At 43.7% G+C, this 24,687-nt stretch overlaps 1 protein-coding gene across 1 annotated transcript in view; it reads left to right on the forward strand.

Moving 5' to 3' along the window:
* Positions 1–968: 968 nt before the first annotated feature.
* Positions 969–24,687, forward strand: part of A2M (alpha-2-macroglobulin) — a 31,729-nt gene continuing 8,010 nt past the window's right edge. The window contains exons 1-23 of the mRNA XM_062571104.1: positions 969–1,084; positions 2,830–3,013; positions 4,059–4,218; positions 5,140–5,192; positions 5,742–5,762; positions 6,118–6,286; positions 7,628–7,712; positions 8,552–8,675; positions 10,023–10,137; positions 10,374–10,483; positions 10,989–11,147; positions 11,910–12,137; positions 12,474–12,537; positions 13,040–13,182; positions 14,599–14,748; positions 15,416–15,586; positions 16,214–16,355; positions 19,122–19,230; positions 19,585–19,813; positions 20,071–20,197; positions 22,381–22,502; positions 23,779–23,830; positions 24,426–24,509. Coding sequence (XP_062427088.1) covers positions 996–1,084; positions 2,830–3,013; positions 4,059–4,218; positions 5,140–5,192; positions 5,742–5,762; positions 6,118–6,286; positions 7,628–7,712; positions 8,552–8,675; positions 10,023–10,137; positions 10,374–10,483; positions 10,989–11,147; positions 11,910–12,137; positions 12,474–12,537; positions 13,040–13,182; positions 14,599–14,748; positions 15,416–15,586; positions 16,214–16,355; positions 19,122–19,230; positions 19,585–19,813; positions 20,071–20,197; positions 22,381–22,502; positions 23,779–23,830; positions 24,426–24,509 — 2,890 coding nt within the window. The 5' untranslated portion in view covers positions 969–995. The remainder of the gene's footprint in view (positions 1,085–2,829; positions 3,014–4,058; positions 4,219–5,139; positions 5,193–5,741; positions 5,763–6,117; positions 6,287–7,627; positions 7,713–8,551; positions 8,676–10,022; positions 10,138–10,373; positions 10,484–10,988; positions 11,148–11,909; positions 12,138–12,473; positions 12,538–13,039; positions 13,183–14,598; positions 14,749–15,415; positions 15,587–16,213; positions 16,356–19,121; positions 19,231–19,584; positions 19,814–20,070; positions 20,198–22,380; positions 22,503–23,778; positions 23,831–24,425; positions 24,510–24,687) is intronic.

Below are 24,687 nucleotides of genomic sequence, written 5' to 3' on the forward strand. Positions count from 1 at the left end.
AATTTCCCTCCATGACACAACATTATCCATCATAGTGCATTATGTGGATTTTCACCTCCACTCGGAAGTAAGTAGCATGGCCTCCATTAGACACCAATAAGTTATCCAGACATACTAGTAACCTGATCTGGAACAAAAGCCAGTACAGACAAAGCAAGACACGTATCACATCTGTTCTGATGTGTTAGGATAACTGCTACTCCATGGAACTGGTTAATATGTTACATGCTGTTAACAGGATGAACTTTTGGCAGCTTCCCGTCATGTTACCGTCCCTGTTTCAGTCAGGGTGAAGGTCAGATTATCTCAGAGAGGTGATTGTCCAGCTACTCTCTGGCCCCTCTTCTCGGCATAGCCCTGATGAGACCAGGAATGCAGAACACAAAAGATTACAGAGGATGGAGGGGGAAAGGTTTTTGCAAAGTTTACGTTTGTCATTTTAAGGTCCAGCAGGAGTGCTCTAGTCATCATGCCCGTAAGTGGGAGTTGGGTATACGATCAGTTTACAAACACCAGATCAGCCTTCTGCTCTCAGGTTGAAGGAAACGTCTTTCCTCCTCCAGTAGCCTCCATGGTCAGTGTAGTGGCCAGTTTCATACACAGAGCTCTGCCAGAAATGGAGGTCTTCCTCTTCTCCTCTGTTATTTTCTCTTCTTTTCTTTAGCTACTATCATTCCTCCTCTGTTACTGCCCCCCCCCCCCCAAAAAAGAGACAGCTTCAGACTGTCAGGCTCCCTTCCCCCCTCTTCCCTAATGCCTGGCCTTTTGCTGGGAATTCAGAGCTGCTAGTTCCAGCTCCTCCTTACATTCCTCTCCCCATTTCCAGATGGGCCCTAGTCTCCAGCCCTTATCTCCTCCAGCCAATGGGCTGTTTGCTGTGGAAACTATAAAGGGGTTGATCCATGAGAGAGCAGAGGAGCAGTACAAGGTGCAGAGAAACAACAGCAGTAGACCAGGCTGGTATTTGCTTGACTCACCACATCTTGCTCTGCACCATGAGGAAGGATGGGCAGCCCAGCAAACTAAGCATCTTCCTCCTTCTCCTCTTCTTCCTTTCTGGAAACACCTCTCCCACCACAGAACCGTAAGCTAAACATGGGGTTCTTTGGGCAGACAGGAGACCTGAATAGTATTCTTGACTCTGTCCTCACTCAGTCTGTCATTTTTTGCTAGCTTTTTTTATCTGGGAATAAAGACAATAGAGCTGGGTAAAATGTTTTCAACAAACAGGAGTTCCAGTGTTTCAAAGGTTCCCAAAACAGTCTGTGCAATTGGGTATCTGTAAATACCTTCAATTGAAAAGAAAAGAAAAGAAAAGAAAAGAAAAGAGAGAGAGAGAGGGAGAAAGTTCTATAATAATACCTTTTGCTGCTTAAGGAAATGGTTTGAAAACATTTCAGCAAAACTTTCTCTTCAATATTGAGCCTGTGGTTAAAAAGAGCCTTTTTATAACTGTTATACACACAGCCAGATTTTCTTAAAAGAGATTTTTTGCATTTTCTTTTTAAGACAGTGAAAGACTTCACTTTGGGTTGACTCCCTACCGCCAGGTCATAATGTCCAGGGGAAGGGAATGTTTATTTGTTTCACTGATAACAAGAAAAAAGGAACAAATAACAGATCTGAAATGACTAAATTCTTTTTTTATTTATATATTTCAATTCAGCCAATGGAGTGAAAATGGATTATGTGACACTGTTAAAACAGACGTATGACTGTTAAGGTCTGTGAGGTGCTAGCAGACTGCAAAGGTGGCGTATTGTAACACATCATTTCTTCACTCTCTTTTGCCTGTACCTGCTTGCGTATGAAAGAGTGTGTGTGTATATGGCTGGAGCAGCGCACAAGGGGTTCTGACAACCCCTGTTCTGACAATCTGATCAGGATTTTTGGCAATGTTCCTTCCTCCCTGGCAAAGTAAGGCTGTGCTGCAGCATTTGGTGAACAGATGGCAAAGTCAAGAGCCAGAGGGTCAGAGCTTTCTCCCTGCAAACTTACTGAAGGATATGAGTGCTGTGCCAGGGCTTCCCCTAGCCTCCACTGTGAATGTGCTTCATTACTACTGAGATGTTGAGGGCTCTTCTCCCAGCCACTCACTGCTCTGGGGATGCCAACAACTACTGAAAAGGCCAGCCTAGCTCATCCAAAAGGAAGCATTATTTTCATTAGGAGATTCAGGTTTGATTCACAGATGCAGGGCTGTGCACCATGACACCGTTAGTAAGTTACTAACGCTCAGCTACAACTAGGACTGGATAAGGCAGAGCAGGCCCCCCTCGTGCAAGCTGAGCCCGAGGGGAGTTGCTTGCTCAGTGAAAAAGTAAACTCGCTCCAGCATTTTTGTTTAAGATATGGCACCACGCTGTGGCCATTTGGGGTCTCTGCAAGAAATGGGAATAATGCTGCAGACAATTTGCAGAATGGAGTCAATGCCATTTATTCACGAGCATTTGTGCGGCTCCTGAGTCCTGCTAACATTGTCTAGCAATCGACTTTTTGCTCTTCATACTGTCAGCATTTAGGATCCCAGGAGGAAGTGCTACTGTTGTGCCAAAATCTGATATCCCTTCCAGACATTTGCTTTGAGAATTTCCAACTGTATTTTACTTTCGAGCTTGGCCCCTCTGCTTTCCCCCGATGTTAGAGACATGATGGAAAGCTTGTTACACTCCTATAAATTCCACCTCTCTCTGTATAGTGAAGGCTGCAGTCATTAGATGATTAGACTGGTTTACTTGCTCTTTTGGTACAGCTCCTGTTACCTCTTATTGCTCCTTTGCTTCTCCCTCTGTGCTTCTGTGTTTGACGAGTGCTTCCCCTTCTTCCTAGGCAGTACATGGTGCTACTGCCCTTTCTGATATCCACTGGCACCCATGAGAAGATCTGCATCCAGTTGACCCACCTGAATGAGTCTGTGACGCTGAGTGCGACACTGGAGTACCAAGGGGAGAACAGGAGCTTGATTGATGAAGTGGTGTCAGAAAAGGACGTGTTCACCTGCATCCCATTTTCAGTGAGTATCTGATACTTGTGGGCTGACTGCTTGTGTCAAGGATAAACTAAGGCTCTGCGTAGGAATGGAGAGAGTGACCCTGTGTAGGTGTTCACTTCCCTCTGGATCACATTTAGGTTCATCCTCAACACCTTCTTATAGCTCTCCTTAGCATCCTACCTGAATGGGAAATGCTGAATCTTGGAAAGCCAGCCCCTCTCTAGAACAGGAGCAGAAGAGGCCAGGAGAAAGAAGTGGATGTAGTTTTCACACTTCTGATGGCTGTTTGGTGAAATGTTGCTCAGATTGTTCTTCACACGATCCTTCAGCAGCCACAGACTGTCATATGGGGGTCTTCAGTCTGGGATAGAGCTTTTATATCTAAAATGCCTTTTGCATTGAGGTTACAGTACACTGAATTAATGTGAGCACATGGGGATATAATTGCCTGTGCTTCAGAAACAAGGAAGCAGGGAAATCATGCCTTAATGGAACTGAGAGCCCCAAGGACTATAACAATAGTCCTGGGCAACTAGGATAGTTAGTCATCTGACTCAGACAACAGATTATCTCTTTGACCTGAAGGCTGAAGAACTGGCCTTCAGGATGCTTACTTAATATGTTGGCTGAGTTTATCAGATACAGACTGAAGACTGAATTTGCCGTTTAGGGAGAAGTGTGCAGGGTCCGTTATTTCTGGTTTGGAAAAGGAAAACTTCTGCGGGGACTAAGGACAGTATATGAGAGAAAAGAGGGATGATTCTATGTCTCCAGGGATAGCAAAAGGAAAAGGACAAAAACATTTTGGTCAAGGCAGTAAGAACTTTTTAAAATTGGGTGGCAGGGCTGGGAGTTCATTTGCTGTGCAATACTTGAATAATCATTGCACAGCAGTAGGAATATGGGACAAGTAAAAATCAATCTCTTTTTCCTGATTCCAGTTCCCCTCACCTCTGCAGTGGGTCCATCAGGATTATGTCAGATCTATCATTTCACAAAGGCCAGTTCAGTTCAATAGGCCTTTACAGATAATCACTAACACAGTTTTCTTCTTACTATTCTCCAGCTTCCAAAATCAAATAACCAGTCACAAGTTGCATTTATCACTGTACTGGTGAAAGGGTCAACACTGGAGTTCAGGAACCGCAAGTCAGTGCTGGTCAAGAATTCTGAAAGTTTAGTCTTCATTCAGACAGACAAACCCATCTACAAGCCGGGACAGACAGGTATCAGGGAATGGGTGGGCATTTACATTTAGAACAGAAATTCCTATTAAAACTATTGGGCTGTGCTGGTCAGATGTTGACAGTGCAGTCAACGAGGGTCAGAACAATAGTCTGTCATGACTGAAGTGTGTGTTTTAAATGCTCTGTGTGGAAATAAATTGAGGAACTGTAGATAGACATATGTACCCAAAGGCACCTGCATACACTCCCTCTGCCTTTGGGAGCTCTGCCCATGCCGTTTTAACCTATTTTCATACGATTTTGATTCCCTTTGCTAAAACCTTGCAAAACTAGAACAATTGTTGGATATTTTTCCATTAGAAAACAGGGCCAAAGTTCAAGCTAGCTTATGAAGTAGCTCTCAAACTGACAGCTGATTTTGCTCACCGAAGACATAAGGTTAGGACTATAAAAGCCGTTTCTTCTGGGCTATTCATCCCCTAAATTTGTCCTGGAGAGGGACTAATGTTCTAAAAGAGACACTGAATACCCTGTCTGTCCAAAACTAATAAGAACTTGCAAACAGTGCTGGAATGGTTTCCTTGCACTCATTCTTCCTAAGAAGTGAGTCTAGGTTAGAACAAAACTGAATGTTAACTGCAATGTAAAAATGCATCCTTGCAGTTGATGTAGACAAATACAACCGAAGTGCCAACCTAAGTAACTTTAGTTGTGATTAGTTGGTTTCTGATGCCCATGGTCAGTAAGGTATTCACACTGCCTGCGGACATACTCTTAGCATCCTGTTATTAATGTTGTTTCTCACTTGGGTAACTTTCTTACCTGACTTAGCTTTTTAGTGAATGGAATTTCCTTAGAAAAGAATGACTCTGTTCTCTGTCGTACCATCTGTGTTTGCAACTGATGTTTTCTGATTGGTGACTGCATTGTGGAACCTCACTGTATGCCTTTCTCCACCAGTTCTGTTCAGAATTGTTTCACTGGATGAAAATTTCCATCCCTTGAATGAGGTGGTAAGTATGACACTTCTTTTCAATAGTTATTTGGTCTTAAGCCACACATGTGGGAAAAGGGAGGAAAGAAATGACATTTGGGGACATACCTCTTGCTATACTGAGGTAGTTATGCATTTCGTAGGCAGTCTCAGCTCATGTTAACCATATCTCTTCAAATTTCTACATAAGGCTGCCTTCTGCATTCTTGAAAAGGTTTGAGAATGAAACTGCAAATGGACAATGCTCATGTAAACATCTCATCAGTGAGCAAATCTGTCATTATCACAATGCACACATGGGTTTGGTTAGCCTACCCTAATTGGTATTCCAGATCATCCAGAGTTAGTAATTTCAGCTGACTTTTCTGTCTTAGTTGAATGCCTGAGACAAAGACGTGCCCCTCCCTTGATGTACCTCATAATGCTCTGTGGCTCTATATCAGAGTGTTTGGGTGATCAGCTTGTTCACTGAAATGTGATGGTCATAGCCATGGCCATTTGATCATATTGGTTGCTCTCTGTTTAAATGATAATTCTAAATACACTGTTTCATTCCTTCTCTTTCTAGTTTCCACTGGTCTATATTGAGGTATGTATGGACATTCAGTTCATGTTCAGATCTATCATACTTCAGCATGGGGTGCCTAGCTACCAGCTGCCTCAAGATGAATCTTGCCTATATAGAAGGTCCATAACATTAATTCGAATATGCAAAACCTTAACTCATATGATGGCAGCTATGTACTCCACACCAAAGTTACAGTAAATTCTGTTGTCCAGCCCCGGGCTCCCTACAGAACTCTGCTAGAGCCCCTCTTTCCTGCCCTGCAGCCCTTTGCAACCCTGGGATTGGGCCTCCTCTCACCATCTTTGCCAGTGTTTTTTAGTTCTCATTGGAGCCACTCACTGTTGTCACAATCACCTTATGGTATTGTTTTCTGTAGGATCCCAAGAAAAACCGTGTATACCAGTGGACAAAGGCAGAGTTAAAAGGAGGGTTAATCCAGATGTTCTTCAATCTCACCTCTGAGCCCATCCAAGGGACCTACACAGTTGTGGCACAGAAGGCTTCTGGGAAGACAATCCAACATCGTTTCTCTGTGGAGGAGTATGGTAACTACTTCTGCAGTACACAGTTTCAAGTCCCTGGCAACTAACCCAGTGAGGCATGAAAATTCAGGTGAACAATGTAGTAGATCAGAGCAGGATACCCAGCATAGCTGAAAAAGTCTGTCTTCTTCCTCCCAAATATCGTCCCCTTCTGAGGAGTGAAAACTGAAGAACTGAACTAGCACTCTCTGCTTCTCCCAAAGCCTCAGACCATGCAAGCATTCTTCCCCAGAGAAATCTGGCTACCCATCTCAGCAAGGGTTTCATCAGAGTGAGTGTACTTGGGCAGTCAGTGCTGGCAGTCAGAAGCTGCACCATCTTTGAGAGGTGGTTTAAAACCACAGCCCCATCTCCAGATAGTTCCACACCTAAGTGCCATGCTATGAGTCTGGTTCTCCCCTGTGTAAATACCAAGCTCTGACCTTTTGGTTTAGGCCAGGGACATAGGTTCAGATCCTGCCTGCCCTTTTCCAGAAACTAAGCCTGTAGGTCACAGGTGGCCTTAGCCTTTCTCTGGTGCTCTTTCCCCAACACCAGCCCATCTGATTGGCTGGAAAATGGGATCCTGGCCCCTACTCCCACACACAGAGTCACACAGACACACAGACACACACACAGACACAGACAGACAGACAGACACACACACACACACACACACACACACACACACACACACACACACACAATGGCCCTTCCTTCCCATGCAACAAGCACAGCCTCCCTCAACTTCAGTAAGTCAGATGCAGCCCCGGTTACATGGTCTGGAATGATCTGGCTCATGCAGCAGAGAGAAGACTTCTGAAAATCCTTTGTCCTCTTTCAATTACATGACTGTTCCACTGCCCTGAATCCTTTCTAGTTTTCCCAAGATAGTCACCATCCACTTCCTTTCCTGCAGCTGGCTTTGGATGTGATGTCACCATGTAGTGAGTGGGTCACCAGAGAAGCTATGTATTTTTTTTCTGTTTTGCAAATTGGATAAGATCTATATGCTTTGGAAATGCAGAGGCTAGACTGTGGTCTCAGCTCTGTGTGTCTGTGGGAGATTTCTGCTGACTAATTCTCTATTTAATTATATCCTACCTCTGTGGGACTGATAATCCATGAGCTACCTAAGCAGCTGCTGCATTTGAACAGTAATAATCCTGTCTTGATAACCTGGCACAGTGATCTGCTGAGTACTTGTGGCTTTCATTGATTTCAATGGGACTTGCAGGTGAGCCAGGCTAGTTAGATATGAAAGGCTTTTAGGGCCTCAGTGAAAGCAGCCTCTGAGCAATCTTCTTGTCTCATTCCTATGTTATTCTCCATCACATCCACTTGTTCCTGTGGGTTCTGCTGCAGTGCTGCCGAAATTTGAAGTAACAGTGAAAATGCCAAGGGTGATCACCATTCTTGATGAGCAGCTGAAGGTGACAGTTTGTGGTCTGTGAGTCTCGTTTCAATCTTTTTCAATCCCAATTGGGGTACTGAGATGTGATACTTTATTATTTTTATCAATATTTTTTTGTGGGGAGGAAATGGAGAAGTGTGAAGTCCCAGGTCCAAATGGACTACATCTACCATTAATAAAAAGGCTTTGTAACAACTATTGTTTGGGGTAATTTGACTGTAACATGTAAAAACATCCATTGTTTTTCTGTTTATTGTTTTTTTTTTTTTGCATATTTACTAACATAAGAATCATAGAGTATTTAAGACTGACTGCAGTGCTAAGGAGGAGGTTTTCAGTACAGTTTAATTGGGAAAGACAGTTTAAGCATGACTTCTGTCATTGTTGAGAGGAAAGTGATGGAGCTGTCCTATTTCCTTCAGACCACCTCATTCAGTTCTACGTGGTGTGTTCCCAGCATCATAAAAAGAGAGTCCCAGCAGGTGCTGCAAACTGAGGTGAAAGAGGCAGGGCAAATACACACATGAAATAGTTGTATCAGAATGAGGTGGTGGTGTAGATACTTGCAACATATTCTATAAGACAAAGTCTGTTCTCCATTAAATAAACATTATGGTATTTAGTTTCTACAGACTTATGTTTTATTCCCAGAAGGGAAATCATGACTATAAGATCCAGAGTTCCTGCCCCCATTGCGATGCTTGATCCTAAAATGCTATCAAATTTGTTGCCATCTTATACTTCTAGTGATGACCCTGATGTGTCCTGGAGGTAGTTCCAGGTCCTAGCTCCCATAGGGGTAGGCTAATCATTTTTATGCATCCCTCTTACATTCCTAATGGTTATGCTTTTCTTTCAATGCTCCTTGCTGGTAGATACACCTTTGGAAAGCCTGTTCCTGGCCTTGTGAGCTTCCGTGTATGCCGGAATTTTGAACACCCAGCCACCACCTGCTATGGTGAAGAGGCAAAGGCCGTGTGCGATGAATTCTCTGGGCAGGTGAATAATGATTACTCTTGGGGGCAGGGTGATATGAGAGAATATTGTGTACTGAATGTGTCCTGTATGCAGAGGTTTTGCTCTGGTGGAGTATATACGAGCATGAATGTGCAGAGGGGAGAAACTCTAAGTAATTTAAGGAAGACTGAAAGAAGAAAGAAGACCGGATGCAAGATAAAATGTATAAAAATAAGGAGAGGGTTTGTGCAATCGCAGAATCACAGAATGGTTGAAGTTGGAAGGGACCTCTGGAGATCATCTAGTCTGCCCCCCTGCTCAAGCAGGGTCACCTAGAACGCATTGCACAGGATCGTGTCTAGGCAGGTTTTGAATATCTCCAGAGAAGGAGACTCCACAATAAGAAAGATATGTGTTGGCAAGAAGCCAATGGAGAAGGAAAATATGAAAGAAACAGTAAAAGTTTAGAATTGGAATGTAGAGAGTATCAGGAAGAAGTGAAATAAAATAAGCATAAATAGTAAGAGCAGAATTGGGGTTTGCTTACACTAGAGACAATGTGTGGGTGTGTGTTTGATGCAAGAAAAAAACAGAAACTGGGGAAGGATGATGCAGTTAGAGCAAGGAGGAAACCATTTAGTAGCATTGATTAGAACAGACAGACAAGAAACAAGAAGTTCATTCTTCAGGCTAAGAGCAAAATAGAAGCTAGTTTGAAGCACAGGCAAATGCAACAGTGCTAGCTTCACTGATAGAAGTTAGTGTAATAATAGCTTTGGAAAAGTGCTGGGACAAGTGAACAAGCAGAAGACATGCCTGTAGTCCTTGGGGCTTTCTACAGCATTATCCCTACAACCCTGTCACTGCTATTGTTATCCATGCTAAAGAAGAATTAGATCAGCTGTTCTAATCTCTGTTCCAAGCAGCCTTTTAGATAAAGACGCTGAAGATAGGCAGCAAGCTTTGGAAAGCTGTCATCTTTTTGCTGCACTTACCTAGGCTTTGGCTTATCATTCATACTGCTTTTGCATTTTAAGCCAGCAGCTATGTTCTAATGTGCCTGATATCTGGCAAACATTTCCTCTGTGACATATACCTGAATAATTCTCTATGTTTTTATATCAACTATTTGGAATTTCAAACTTCACAAACACGCACATACACAAATATCTCCTAAGTTCCAAGCCTGGTAAACAATTTGCTCTGATGTTTCTCTGAATCCTCCTTGCCAAGTTATATTCTTTTCCAGTCTTGCTAAAAAGTAATGAAGAGAATGTCCAGTGAAGTTATGGGCTTCTCTTCCACCTCAAGGCAGTACATGGGTTCATTAAGTTGTATAAATGTTATGTACGTGAGATGATAAAAATCTTGTTTGTTTTTTTCCAACAGACAGATAACCATGGCTGTGTTTCTAAAGTGGTAAAGACCAAGTTATTCCAGCTCAAGAGAACTGGATATCAGAATAAGCTCCATGTGGAGGCTAAGATGAAAGAGGAGGAGACAGGTATGAATCATTTGGGTCAAAAAGCTGTGTAAGCAGCTCAGAAGCAGACCAGCACAGGTGCCTGCCAGGTAGGGTAGGGACAAAAACAGACTCACAGTTCTAGAATCCTAAAATTTTCCTCCTTGGAGTCGATGAACATGAATAGAATTGCTTGTCCAGCAAAGAAGAGTTGGCCAGGAGGCACAGTAATTCTGGTCGGGCAGAGTTAAATTAATTCTTGATGGTTCTTCCTGCAGGAGTGGAGTTGACTGGAGCAAGCTTCTCTGAGATCACAACCACAATTAGCAAAGTCACCTTTGAGGAGACAGATTCCCATTACAAACCTGGAATCCCCTTCTTTGGGCAGGTAGGGAAACCATAAAGAGTGGAATTTCATGAATGCCAATCATGCTACTGAACCTGCTGAATGGATACATGGCCTCCTCTATGAAAGATGCTCGACCTCAGTAAATCCTGAGGACCTCCTCTCCTCTGCCAGCTCTGGAGTAAGGGTACAGCAACTGAGAGCACAGACCTCATTCTGCTTACCTCTCTGTCCTTGGCTTCCTACTTTTAAGGCAAGTCAAGATTCTGCTTTATGGTGTCCTCTTGACCAGGAAGTCTAACAGCTGTGAGGACATGTCATCTCCATGTCCAGTACTCTAACCCAAGGTTGGAGATAATAAAGGTCCAAAGAGATAGGATTCAGAAAGTTTGCAGCTCTCTGAAAAAGATAGGTCATGCACATGTAAAGTATAGTGGAGACTTCCCTGTCTGGCATGGACCCAACACTCTTAGCCTTGTGGCATATCTATCTGCTCAGCTGGCAGGTATTGTTTTTCTCCTATACTAAACTGTTTTTACTCCTCCAGGTGAAACTAGAGGATGGCTCTGGTATTCCAATTGCCAATGAAACCATAAAGATTTCTTTAACTGGAGGCCAGGAGACCAACTACACGACAAATGAAGAGGGCCGAGTGTGGTTTGCTCTAAACACCTCCATGTTTGACTTCAATTCTATTGGAATTAGGGTGAGTCTTGGCAGCCAAGGAGGTGATGAAGTGATCAGTAGGCTAAAAGAGTAGTAGTGCTAGTGTTTGTACTATATATGCGAAAGAGCTTAGCTTCTTGTTCCTGGTTGTTCATGACAGCCTTGACATCAGTGTGATGGAAATAGCCATACAACAAACCAAGTTTCCATGTGACAACTGTATTTAGTTTTTAGCTACTGAATTTCTACTTGGCTATAGCACTACAGAGTTGGAAGGAACACAGGAGATACAGTCTATTCTGCTTCAAGGGATCACTAACCGTACCTAGACAAATCTGCCTCAGGGTAGTCTATCCTATTTTTAAAAAAAACACCCATTGTAGTGATTCTATGGTTATTATATTCTTCAACACCATTAACAATAATGAAGAGTATAAATCAACTTCTTTTACATTAAACTAACAGTGAATTAGGCTAGGATATTCTGGTAAAGAGCTCTTGAGCTGTTACTAATAATAAATAAACAAATAATACATACAGCTTGTTTGAGCAAAACCCCAGGTTCTCTGTCAGGGAGATCATTCCCAATGATTTGCTGAGGATGCCCCATTGCCTTGCATCTTCCAAACCTGTTTGGTTTTTCTTTTTCTTTTATTATTTTTTTGGTAGACTATTTGTTCTTTGTAGTCTATCTGTTTTTTAATACAAGAAATAGCAAACCTTTAATATCGGGCCATGAAATTTGGCACCAGTTCAGCACTCTGTAGTTGAAAATCTGTGTAAATATTTTCTCCTTTTCCAGGCAACTCACAAAACACAGCCCTACTGCTATGACCATTCCTGGGTTATTCCATACTATGAACAAGGTTATCTCCAAGTAGAACGCTTTTACTCCCCCAGTAAGAGCTTCCTCAAAATTGAGCCCAAGTCTGAGACACTTAGCTGTGGCTGCACCACGGAGGTACGAGTGCACTATATCCTTACACCAGAGGGCATAGGAGAAAAGAAGAAAATCGTCTTTTACTACCTGGTAAGCTGGCATCTGCCAAACAATCAGATTATCATTGGTAGCTGTAGCAGGGCAGAGATGGAGATTGTGGTTTGAGGCAGCAGGCTTTAAACAGTTTCCCATCATCTTTCACATATTCTTTTCCCAGAAAAAGAGGGCCTGGGTTAGGAGGAAAAGAGGGAGGATGTCACACTGCCTCTGTGGTGAGCACTGGGATTCCGCTGCAGAAGGGCAGAGAACAGCTGAGCAGGAAGCAACCAGCAGAAACAGTTTGGTTGTTGCCCTCTCAGGTTCCATGTCTTTAAGGTCTGGCTTACGCATAAGCTTAATCACAGGAGTGTTTCACCTTTTGTTTAGGTGATGGCCAAAGGAATCATTAAGCGAGCAGGCACAAACACTCTGGATTTGGACCATGAAAGTGGTGAGTTTCCTTCACCCCTCAAATTATGTCTGTCCTAGGAGGCTGTATGACTGTGGCAGATACACAGGCTGTTTCCACATGCAGTTAAGGGCTCTGCATCTCCTTGTCCCCTAAGACAGAAGTGTGAAGGCTTTCTTTTCTCTACTTTTATTTTGGGCTTTGCATAGACTTTGCTCTAATGCCATGTGCCAGCTCTCTTTCTTCTGGTCACTGCATTCCTTGGGGCTCCTCAAAGTTTAGGACACACAGTTTGATGGTCTGATTATAGAAGCTGGACCAAAAGTCAGCATGCTTGTGGAATGAAAAGTAAGACTGGAACCAGACCTTTTCAGTCAGACAGTGAGGCTTATACATCTCTGTGGGCATAAATGCATCCCACTTGGTGTTCTGGGGTTTTATCATGGCTGGGATGAAGTTCAGCATGAAGTCAAACCTAGAAATTTGGATGCTCCAAGAACAACTTTCCTGTCCATTAACTTGTTACTCTTGTTTTGTTTGCTAGCCAATGGGGTCTTCTTGCTACAGCTGCCTGTACAAGCTGACATTGCTCCAGTGGCCCAAGTACTTGTCTACACCATTTTCCCTAGCAGGGAGGTTATCGCTGATTCAACCAAGTTCAAGGTAGAAAGATGTTTCAGCAATAAGGTAAGTGTTCACTTCTTGAGGAAGCAACCATCAGACTGAAGTCTGGACAAGCTCATTTATTTAGATTTATCATCCCATGACAAACCACCTATTAAAATTTCTAGGTAGCTTCATTGCTTACTGCTTGTGCTGGCTTGGAGATCAGCTATTGGGAAAAGGTGCTAGCAGAGACCACATAACTAAAACTGCTCTTTACAACAAGACACACCCACTGATCTTTCTGCTAGCCTAGTATAAGAAAAAAGGAGACCACTTACATGCTTTTTAGTCATACTGCAGCCCATGTGTTTGATTCCTCTTCCTGCAAATTCATTCCAGCCACAGAGTAGCAGCTTGTGTGGTCATGGAGTGCAAGTAAACCACATGCAGCCTCAATCCAAGGAGCAGAGCTAGTACTTGTTGGATTTCTCATCTCCCCTACATTCTATCCACTCATTGTAATTTTTGATGTGTGAAAATGGAGCTAAATCTTACCTGCATATGCCTTCTGCATATGAACAATGAACAGTGCTTCAATAGCACTGATGAGACTGAAAGAGGGCAGAAGGGAAAAAGCCTTCTGTTAACACATGTGTCATGATTCCCTTATGGCTCCACGAATTCCTCATGTAGAAGAGCAGAATGATGTATGAGCAGTCCTCAGAACAGAGAAGCCTCACAACAGCCCTGCAGAACTTCATAATGGTAGACAGGATATTGTTAATACAACCCCTTGTCCTGTTTGAAGCCAAGTTAAATGACTTCTTGAGATGAATGTCACTGTAGGACCTTGGTCACATGAACTTTGTTCATATCTCAGAGGTCAATTTCTGCACTATTGCTAGGTCTGGATGCAAGCTGACAAATGTCAAGTGATTTATGTGTTTATATACTGTTTTCCTTTACAAAAGCTTCCTGGATTCAGAGCTGGTATCAGTACAGCTTGCCCTGACTTTGGGCCATAACTATGTTAGATGTTTTTTCCAGTAGCAATTTTACTGAAGCCCTTGTTCTGCCATTTCCTGAAGGATATTGCTTTCTTATTCGCAGTGTTGTGAGACTGCCCTGGGAGAAATGGGAGTGTCAGCAGAAGGCATACTGTGATTGGAATGATTGAACACCAGGGGTTGTGGTTGGAATATCAGGGACACTGGCAGTTTGTCCTGCTTTGTAAGGGAATCTGTTTATTCTGAGGATGCTTTGAAGGTTTTATGTCAGGGAAGAATTTGTGCTGTTGAAGAGAGAGAAGATTTATGCAGAATAGCCATCTTATTACAAACTCATGTGAGATGATGATAAAAAGCAAATTATGCTAGCAAGAATTTGCAGGGAGCATCTATTGTGGCATTCTTAAGGTTAGAACTGATGCATCCAACTGAAGGGAAAAATCTTGCAAGGCTTAGGTTATCCAAGACATAACTTTTCCTGTGGCTATAGGTGGACTTGAGCTTCTCTCCTTCCGAAGGCCTGCCTTCTTCTGACACTCACCTGCTGTTCAGAGCCTCTCCAAACTCCCTCTGTGCTGTCCGAGCTGTGGACAAGAGTGTTCTCCTCATGAAGCCAGAGGCCGAACTGTCACCCTTCTCTGTAAGTGCTAAGTCTGTGCACTAACTCAGGGCCTGGTCAGAGCAAGAACAAGCCAGTGTTCGGGTGAAAACAGTAATCAATCCTTCTTGTCCGTGCTGTCACGGGAATGTTCTCCTGACATGTTTCTCATCTTTCTTCAATGGACAAAAGGAACTGGCCAGCAGATGTTTCTTAAGCATTTTACATGGTTGTAGAGGTAGTAATTGGGAAGCTCTTTCAATGGGGCTGATACTCCTGGCCCAAGCCAAAAACTGTCTTATGTTAATGATAATTATTTAGTTATTCTCTCTGGTTATGGTTTTATTTTCTTGGAGTAGTGTCTGGAAGTGTCAGAGTTTACTCCCCTCATGCCAAGCAGGAAACAACAATCCATGAATACAGATAAAGGGCTGCAGCTAGGCCTGCCAGAGTATATAATTATTAACATATCTGAGCCATAATAACTAAGCTAACATGCTGTTCATAATAAAAGAAGGAATATCTCCAAATTTAGATCTACTTTTCTGGACTTTCAAATTCCCATTGCTCCTACCACAAGGAGGATCATGGTTGTATGGGTACATGTGCAGATGATGTGGCTGTTATGGTGCTTGCACCCATCTCCCTCAGCTGTATTTTGTGACAGTGGGCACTGAAAATGCAACTTACCCTGGCTCTTTCTGCCCAGATATATGATTTGCTGCCGGTGACGGAATTACGTGACTATCGCTATGGCTCACATATGATCTTGGAGGATCCCCAAGAGGACTGCATCCCTTTGAAGAAGATAATTCTGAATGGGATCACCTATTCTCCGGTAGTGGACGTAAATGAAGAGGACACTTACAGCATCTTAAAAGTATGGCTGTCTTCCATCGTTGGGGATTGGAGTGGGGGTAGGACTGAGGATTCTTAAGCCTTCTGTGGCAGCTGCAATATAACAAGGGAAGGGCTCATGAATCTGAGCAGATGGACACTAATTTTTATCCAGAGATGAGTTCAGTGAGGGCCATAAGTTTCACCTGTCCTGCCAGCTTTGCCCCCGACTTGGTAGAAAAGAGATTCTGCCTATATGAGGTTTCCTTCTTACAGGAAAAACTTTGGAATTGACTTAACATGAGGGTCTAACTGAAGACCTTGAAGTTAAATGTTCATGGGCCATTACAATTACCCCAAATAAGTCAATAGACCCTTGAGCTGCATCGTATCCCAGATGTCTGCTTCCAGAGAGGAGTATTCATATCTAGTCTCTGGCTCATCCTGACTGCATGGCTGGAAGTGGACTGGAACCAGTGCCCTAGAGAGGGGAATCCATTTTCGGTTGCTGAACCTCCTAGGTGCCAGGCTTGAGAGGATCAGGTCAAAGTCCAGTCCGTAGACAGTAATCAAGTTCTGCTTCTGAGACAATAGAATACCAGTGTCAGGTCTGTTGTGTAAACCTCAATAAGAATCAGAAGAAAACTCATGTTACTTTTTTCTCCCATAGGAAATGGGTTTAAAGGTTTTTACAAATTCCAAGGTGAGGAAACCTTGGTATTGCAGCTCTGAGAATTTCGTATCTCTAGAAGCCGTCCCTGCAGCAAATATAATCCTGCCTGGAGCACCTATGCATGCACTCAGGACAAGCGGTAAAGGACCACAGCCTTGCTGTCGCTTCTGTTCTGGGCAGAGATCATGTCTGTATTTCAGAGTGGACACTCAAACAAGGGCTGGGGTTGTACATTGAACCTTTGGAAGCAGTACTGTTGTGGTGGGTCCACAGATGTCAGCTTCTGCATGAGTGCGAGGCATGTCTCTTGCTGGACTGTGAAAGCCTGCACACTAGCTTTGATTACTCCCCATTAGAAGTCAGTAGGTCCAGATTGTTTTTAGAGGCTCTGATAGGGCACAAATATTACTGTACTGCTGAATTCTCTGTTTACTAGCACTAGACTTTGCTTCCCAGCTGTTGCTTAAGGTGTCTCCAGCACCTTCTTCAGCCTGTCCTTGCTGAATCATCCTGTATTCTGAGAGGCCAAAACCGAATAAAGTAGATGAGAAAAATTTCAGTGACAAATACATAGGCTTCATTCCAGGGATTTAGAACCATAAGATGCAAGTGGCAGAAGCCTCAGCTAAAATGGACCATTCTATTTCGAAGGGCTGTCTTAATTCTTACACTGAAGATTTTTGGGAGGCAGAGTTGCCCATATCCTCCTTGAAAGTCTTAATCAGTGGGTTTATTAAGGGGTGCATGCTGTAAAATCTGAGTTATTTTTGCTGTAAAACTGATTCAGAGTCTTCTCTTGGCACGTGAACTTGCTCTTTTGTAGATAATCAGTTTTATATCCATACATATTCAGTTTTAAGACAATTTCAGCTTATAACACAGATTGTTGAAATGCAGGATGGATACTTTTTAATTATTTTAACTTGGAATAGATAGCAGTGAGAAGACTGAAATACCTCATTTGTACAGGCAGACCACCTGTCATTCCTGCTGTCCTAGGAGCTATGTGATACAGTTCTGATAGCATCTTTCACTCTTTCTCCAAGACCTTCTCAGACACTGGAGGTACCCACTGATAGGATAATATGTATTCCTGCAACCTTCATGGCTTTTATCCAAATGTAGAAAGGAATTTAGCCTAGCTGACAATGACCAGAAATAGAGTTTAGCTCAAATACTTTGGCATGTGGAAAATGGGAACTTTTCATCTGTATTGATTTGTTTGGGTGAATTTTTATTTTCTTTTGTCCAACAGAAGCAAACGCAGCCCCTCTCACTCCACTTTCTTTCTCAAACTGTTCAAAGTAAAACAAAAAACAAAAGCTTTTTTTTTTTTCCCACCAAAATTTCATCTCAAACTCAGAATATTTTCTTGGGAATGATTTTTACATGTGAAAAATTCCTTATAGCCAAAAAAATCTACTTTCATCTCTCTTAGTCCCAAATTTCAACGTCATGTTTTCAGTCTGTGCATCCCTCGGTCTTGTTATTTTGGAGGCCAGAGGTTTGATCATAGAATCATAGAATCAGTAAGGTTGGAAGGGACCTCTGGAGATCATCTAGTCCAACCTCCCCGCTCAGCAGAGTCACCTACAGCAAGTTAGACAGGGTTGCATCCAGGCAGGCCTTGAAGATCTCCAGAGAAGGAGACTCCACAACCTCTCTGGGCAACCTCTTCCAGGGCTCTGTCACTCTCACAGTGAAGAAATTCCCCCTCATGTTCAGGCAGAACTTCCTGTGGTTCAATTTTTGCCCCTTGCCTCTTGTCCTGTCACATGGCACAACTGAAGAGAGTTTGTCCCCATCCCCTTGACACCCTCCCTTCAGGTACTTATACACACTGATAAGATCCCCCCTCAGTCTTCTCTTCCTCAGGCTGAAGAGGCCCAGCTCTTGCAGCTGTTCCTCATAGGACACATGCTCCAGCCCTCTGATCATCTTCATAGCCCTACGCTGGACTCTCTCCAGTAGCTCCATGGCTCTCTTAGACTGGGGAGCCCAGGACTGGACACAGTACTTGAGATGAGGCCTCAGCAGGGCTGAGTAGAGGGGCAGGATCACTTCCCTTGACCTGCTGGCAACACTCTGCCTAATGCACCCCAGCAGACCATTGGCTTTCTTGGCCACAAAGGCACGTTGCTGGCTCATGGTCAACTTGTCATCCACCAGCACTCCCAGGTCCTTCTCTGCAGAGCTGCTCTCCAGAAGGTCAACCCCTGTCTTGTACTGCTGCCTAGGGTTATTTTTCCCTAGGTGCAGGACTCTGCACTTGCCCTTGTTGAACCTCAGGAGGTTCCTCTCCGCCCAGCTCTCCAGCCTGTCCAGGTCTCTCTGAATGGCAGCACAGCCCTCCGGTATATCAGCCACTCCTCCCAGCTTGGTATCATCAGCAAACTTGCTGAGGAGGCACTCTGTCCCCTCCTCCAGGTCATTGATGAAAAAGTTGAACAGGACGGGACGCAGTACTGAGCCCTGGGGGATGCCACTAACCAGAAGGGGGAGGAGGTTTTTCCAGACATAGTAACCCTGCAAAAACCACTGCAACACAGGTTGTTCCATTGCTAGCTAATCTGATAGAATGGAAAAGGATGTCGTGCTAAGACAGTGTACCTGAAAGGGAAAGGGCTGCAGGCACAGAAGGTCATAAATGGCTTTGTGCTTTAACATGCTTACGTTAACTTAACATTATGAGTAGTTCTGGAGACCAATGAGAAATACTAGAGGGACAGCCCTTGCTAATAAATCCCATCTCTGGTACTATTGGCTCACTGCTCACCAACCATCTGATGCCAGCACAGCTTCTGACTACCACATAGATTGTCACTTTCTCAGACTACAGTTTCATGCTGGTGTAGATCTTTGGAGTTACTGGTAGTGGATTTCTTTTTCATCTCATCACATTCAGGTCCAGAGCGGGATAGACCGTATAGCACATTAAGTACTCCTGAGGAGCTAACAGAGACAGTTCGAAAGTATTTCCCAGAAACCTGGATTTGGAGTTTAGTATCTGTAAGGTGAGTGGTTTGTGCTTGTTCCCTCCTTCCTTTTTTTAATTAAGTGAGTTTTATAAGGTGCAAATGTGAATCTCACATGTTTTATAGGCCTTTCAGTTCAAAAAAAGTCTTTCATTGTTTGCAGAGTTTACTTGGCAGTCCACTGAGATGGAATTACCCACAGCTGTGGTTAGATTTGTGCAAGCAATGGCAGGGGGCTGGAAGGAGATGCATGGGAGTGGCCCTCCAAAAACAAACATACTATGCCCCATCATTTACACAGGGAGTACTGTTTAGTAAGCTGAAAGGTATACAGATAGTCACCAAAATAACATAAAAATCCCCACTCTAACCTTGCTCTCTGTCCCTCACCAGCTCAGAGGGAAATGCTGAACTGGATGTGACCATCCCTGACACCATCACTGAATGGAAAGCCAATGCATTCTGCACCTCGGCAAGTGCTGGCTTTGGCCTGTCTCCAACTGTGTCCCTCAAAGCCTTCCAGCCCTTCTTTGTAGAGCTCACCTTGCCCTACTCTGTGGTGCGTGGTGAGGCCTTCATGCTGAAAGCCACTGTTTTCAACTACCTGACAGCCTGTATCAGGGTAAGGGATGTTTATGTACTTATATGCCTTCTTGTACACCTCTTTCCTTCACCTACCCTCTATCTCATCTCTGAGTAGCTTATACCCCTCATTCCTGAAATTATTATAGCTCCCACATTCTCTGAACACCAAAATCCATCATTCAAGTTCCTCCTTCTCTGCTACGAGACTATTGCTGATTCTTCCTAGCTCCTTCATACGCTCTTGTTGACTCTCATGATCACCCCTCCCTGATTACATCTTTCTACAACTGACAGGTCAGTCTGACTCTAGCTCAATCTACTAATTTCCTGGCTACCGCAGTGGAAAAGGAAGAAGAATCTTATTGTCTCTGTGAGAATGGAAGAAAAACAGTGGCTTGGCTGGTGACTCCCAGATCTCTAGGTAAAAGCCTGAGTGCACTGAAATCTCTGCAGGGAGAAATAAAGCTTTGTCAAACATTTTTTTATTTTTTTTTTTCTTTTTTTTTTTTTTCCTTTTTATTTTCAAGGCTGTAGAGGAGAAGGAAGGAGAGGATTAAATTCTCCATAGTGGCTGTAGAGGTGTTAGTTGTTTTTGTTCTTCCTGTCAGGTGATGCTGACCAGAGTGGGCTTCCAGAAATGTCTCTCTTGAAAGAGGAATACACTTACTGTACAAGAGACCTGACCATGAGTGCCCTATGTATATTCATAGTCACACCCTGTAGAGTCTTGCCAGTCACTCTTCACACGGTAGCAGTATTTGGCCCTGGCTGTGTTCCTTCAGGAATTCAGCAGCTTCAGATACAGTTTTGGCTCTACACACATTCCCTTTATAAGAAATCATAGATCACAATACAGATCGGCAGCCACTTTGACCAAGGCAGGGAAAATATGCTAAATTAAAGCCTCTTAAGAAGTTAACCTATCAGGCAAACGGCTATGGTCTTGGTGGATGTGATAATTTGAACCAGACCTGGCTACAGAACTCTAATATGAACTCATTTACCATGAGCAAACAGGCATAGTAATGAGATTCATTACTCCTCTCCTCCTGTGCATCTTCTATTTTTCCTTTTGCTTTTGATAGGTTAGTAAGAAATTAGCCTTTAAGCAAATGCATCTCCCAGTGAAAGTCCCTGTTCTCCTTGGTTAACCAACTTGTCAAAAAAAAAAAGGGTTTGTCCATGCTGTTCTCCCAGTTCACTATCTGGTGTTAGAAGTACAAAATTTCCTGGAAAATACTGGGAAGCTGGCTGACTCTGTCATCTAAGATCACCCAGGAAGCAAAAGCTAGCAAACTCATAGTGTCTAAGGTCATGTCTGGCACCAAATGCAATATTGCCAAATCTTATAGGTGTTGGGCAACACCTTCTGAGTCCAAAGATACTGCTCACAGTAGGAACATTGTGCCAGCTAATCTAGAGATTAGGCGAGTGTCCTATGGGACCCTCATACTTTTCTTTCACTGGTGTTGATATGTGCTGTGGTAGCAGCTGGACAGGCTGGAGAGCTGGGCGGAGAGGAACCTCCTGAGGTTCAACAAGGGCAAGTGCGGAGTCCTGCACCGAGGGAGAAATAAACTAGGCAGCAGTGCAAGCTGGAGGCTGACCTTCTGGAGAGCAGCTCTGCAGAGAAAGACCTGGGAGTGCTGGTGGATGACAAGTTGACCATGAGCCAGCAATGTGCCCTTGTGGACAGGAATGCCAATGGTATCCTGGGTGCATTAGGCAGAAGTGTTGCCAGCAGGTCGAGAGAGGTGATCCTGCCCCTCTACTCAGCCCTGCTGAGGCCTCATCTCAAGTACTGTGTCTAGTCCTGGGCTCCCCAGTCTGAGAGAGCCATGGAGCTACTGGAGAGAGTCCAGCGTAGGGCTACAAAGATGATCAGAGGGCTGGAGCATCTCCCCTATGAGGAATGGCTGCGAGAGCTGGGCTTGTTTAGCCTGGGGAAGAGAAGACTGAGGGGGGGATCTTATCAGTGTATAAGTGTGTAAGTACTTGAAGGAAGGGAGTCAAGGGGATGGGGACAAACTCTTTTCAGTTGTGCCATGTGACAGGACAAGAGGCAAGGGGCAAAAATTGAACCACAGGAAGTTCTGCCTGAACATGAGGGGGAATTTCTTCACTGTGAGAGTGACAGAGCCCTGGAAGAGGTTGCCCAGAGAGGTTGTGGAGTCTCCTTCTCTGGAGATCTTCAGGGCCTGCCTGGATGCAACCCTGTCTAACTTGCTGTAGGTGACTCTGCTGAGCGGGGAGGTTGGACTAGATGATCTCCAGAGGTCCCTTCCAACCTTACTGATTCTATGATTCTACAGTGTGCATGTGAAATGACTGTGCTGAATGACAGTGGAACTGGTGCGTCCCACCATTGTAGTGTACTAGGTTCTTGAAAAAAGGTATGAAAACAGAGCAACATTTCATGGTGGTGCAGTCCATCTTCTCCAGAATGGATCCTGGTATAGTTGTGTTCTTATGGAAAACAGTCAGGGCTCAGGTGCTATGGAAAACCTCCATCTGTTGACCTGCAGGCTGAAACTCCCAGAACTGGGAGTGACTCCCACTCCTCTACACTACCTGACGTAAATGACTGACCCCTCTTTCTTCCAGGGCTGGTGGAGTTCTCAGTTAGCACTGAGGCCCTGCAGGACCAGCAGCCCTGTGGGAATGCAATAGTGAAGACTCCTGAGAAAGGGCGGAAGGACACAGTGATCAGGCAGCTGCTAGTGGAGGTATGTGTGCTGTACTTGGGGAATAACTGAGCTTTGCCACAGGCTAGAGCTTACATTGTATGTCTGTGTGAAACAGAAATCTACAAGTTCTCTATGCAATGCGATGGTCTGATAGTCTTGCATCATCTTTAAACTTTGACAGGGCTGCATAAATACTGCAGCTTAATAACACTGGGCAGTGTATCTCCCCTGACAATCTAAATGTCTCCCATCTCCTACTGAAACAGGACTTCTCCTCCAATCTTTTCTTCCCTATATCTCCTACCTGTGACCTCTATTGCAATAAACACTCTTTACAGCCTCTCTCCTCCTTTCATGACATCCCCACTATTTGGCCTGTCAGCACATTTTGTAGCTCTGCTAGCTGACTGGCCAAGCAAACTGCCTCTTAAACTGTGTTATACAGTTCTGGTTTGCTACATAGTCTGATACCAGGATGAAGATGGGGGATCCAGAAGAACCTACAGGAGTTAGATGCCTGTAGAAAACTCCCCCCAAACTCCAGATATTAAAAAAGCCCATGATAAAGTAGCAAGATTTTACGGATTATTCTTTTCCCATGGAAAGGGCAGTTGTTGATAGTATTATGTGGTATAGAATTAAATACTACGTGGAAGTACTGCATATTCTTTTAAGGAAAATATTAGCTTGCTATACTTGATGTTATAATCTGACAGCTAGATGCTGTGTTCTTAATTTTTCTTTGTGTCATAAGACATTACTGCTTGCCTACTACATCATCTGGTATCAGTGATATTACCAGATATTATAGTATGTCACCAGAGGCACATCTTCCCTCTCTATTATCAACATTCACATTTTTTTCCCTAAAGCAACATTATAATAAATAGTACTTCAGACATCTCTCCAGGAAAATTTAAATTTACTGTGACTTGTGTGATTTTTGGTCTGTTGTTAGCAAAAACACTTGTTATAACGCTGCAGTCCTCCTGTTACAGGGATGTAAGACTCTCTCACTGCATACAGTAGTTATGTCACTCATGTGACAGTCCTGCAGTGTTTTCCCTTTCCTTTTCCTATCCTCCTTCCATATTCAACACCAATCAGTTATTATTATCATGTGTCTTTAACTTGCTTATATTATTAGTTCAGATTTTTCTATATACATTCTGGGGAGTGTTTGTGAGTACACAGCTTTCTCCACTCACTCTGCCTTTCACTTTCTCCTCTGTCCTTACTAAGGATTCCTTTATCTGTCTATGCTTCCTATCTCACTAACTTCTCACCTCTCTTGTTTTCCTTTGTCCCACACAAGCCTGAAGGCATTGAAAAGGAAACAGCCCAGAACTATGTGCTCTGTGTAAAAGGTAAGATCTTCTTTCTCCTTTCTCTCCACTGTTCCTTTGTGGGGTGAAGAATGAGATATCCTTGGAGGAGGAAGATAGTGCTGTTTCTACAGTCTTCCAGAAAGGGTGATATTTCTAGATAACCAAGGTACATCTCCTGATTGCCTGGAAGCTAATGCAGAGAGCCCTAGGGAACAGACTGTAGGGAACAAGCCTAGGCACCAGGATATGACCTAGCTGGGATTTAGAATGACTGTTCCCCTCCGTAATCGCTTGTTCTCTGTCACTGGAATTTTGTCTCCTGTTTCTTTGTTTTCTGTCTTCCAGCTCCCCCCAAAAAGTCTTAGAAACAAGACCTGTAGCACCTAGCAGTTGCTATGGGTGTTCTTATGCAGAGACTGCCTCATAGCCGGGGAAAAAGGAAGTGGGTGAAGTCAGGACATTTCTAGGAAGGGATGAAGGGAAAAGGAATCTTATTTGGTACTCCAGTGAGGCCTATTCCCCACTAGGCATTTCTGGGGGCTGCAGTGAAGCTATCTGGGTGATTTGTGGTCTGTGGTTAAAGCATTTGTTATAATGCTGCAGTCCTCCTGTTAGCATCTTGTTTCCCTCTTAGGAGAGCCTGCAAAAGAGAAGATTTTCCTGTCAGTCCCTTCAAATGTGGTGCAAGACTCAGCCAGAGCATATTTCTCAGTGCTGGGTGAGTGAGCAGCCTGGGAAGGATTTGATGTGATATATATCATTGTATTGTTTCTGCCTCTGCCTGATGGTGTTGGCCTCCTACTTCACAACTTTTTCTCCTGGTTCTCAGAACACTTCCTTAATGTCTTCTGTCTTTTCTTTCACAAGGACCTTCCCTTCCAGTTCTTTTCTTCCTT

This window comes from Rhea pennata, chromosome 1 (assembly GCF_028389875.1).
Source record: "Rhea pennata isolate bPtePen1 chromosome 1, bPtePen1.pri, whole genome shotgun sequence".
Taxonomy (NCBI): domain Eukaryota; kingdom Metazoa; phylum Chordata; class Aves; order Rheiformes; family Rheidae; genus Rhea; species Rhea pennata.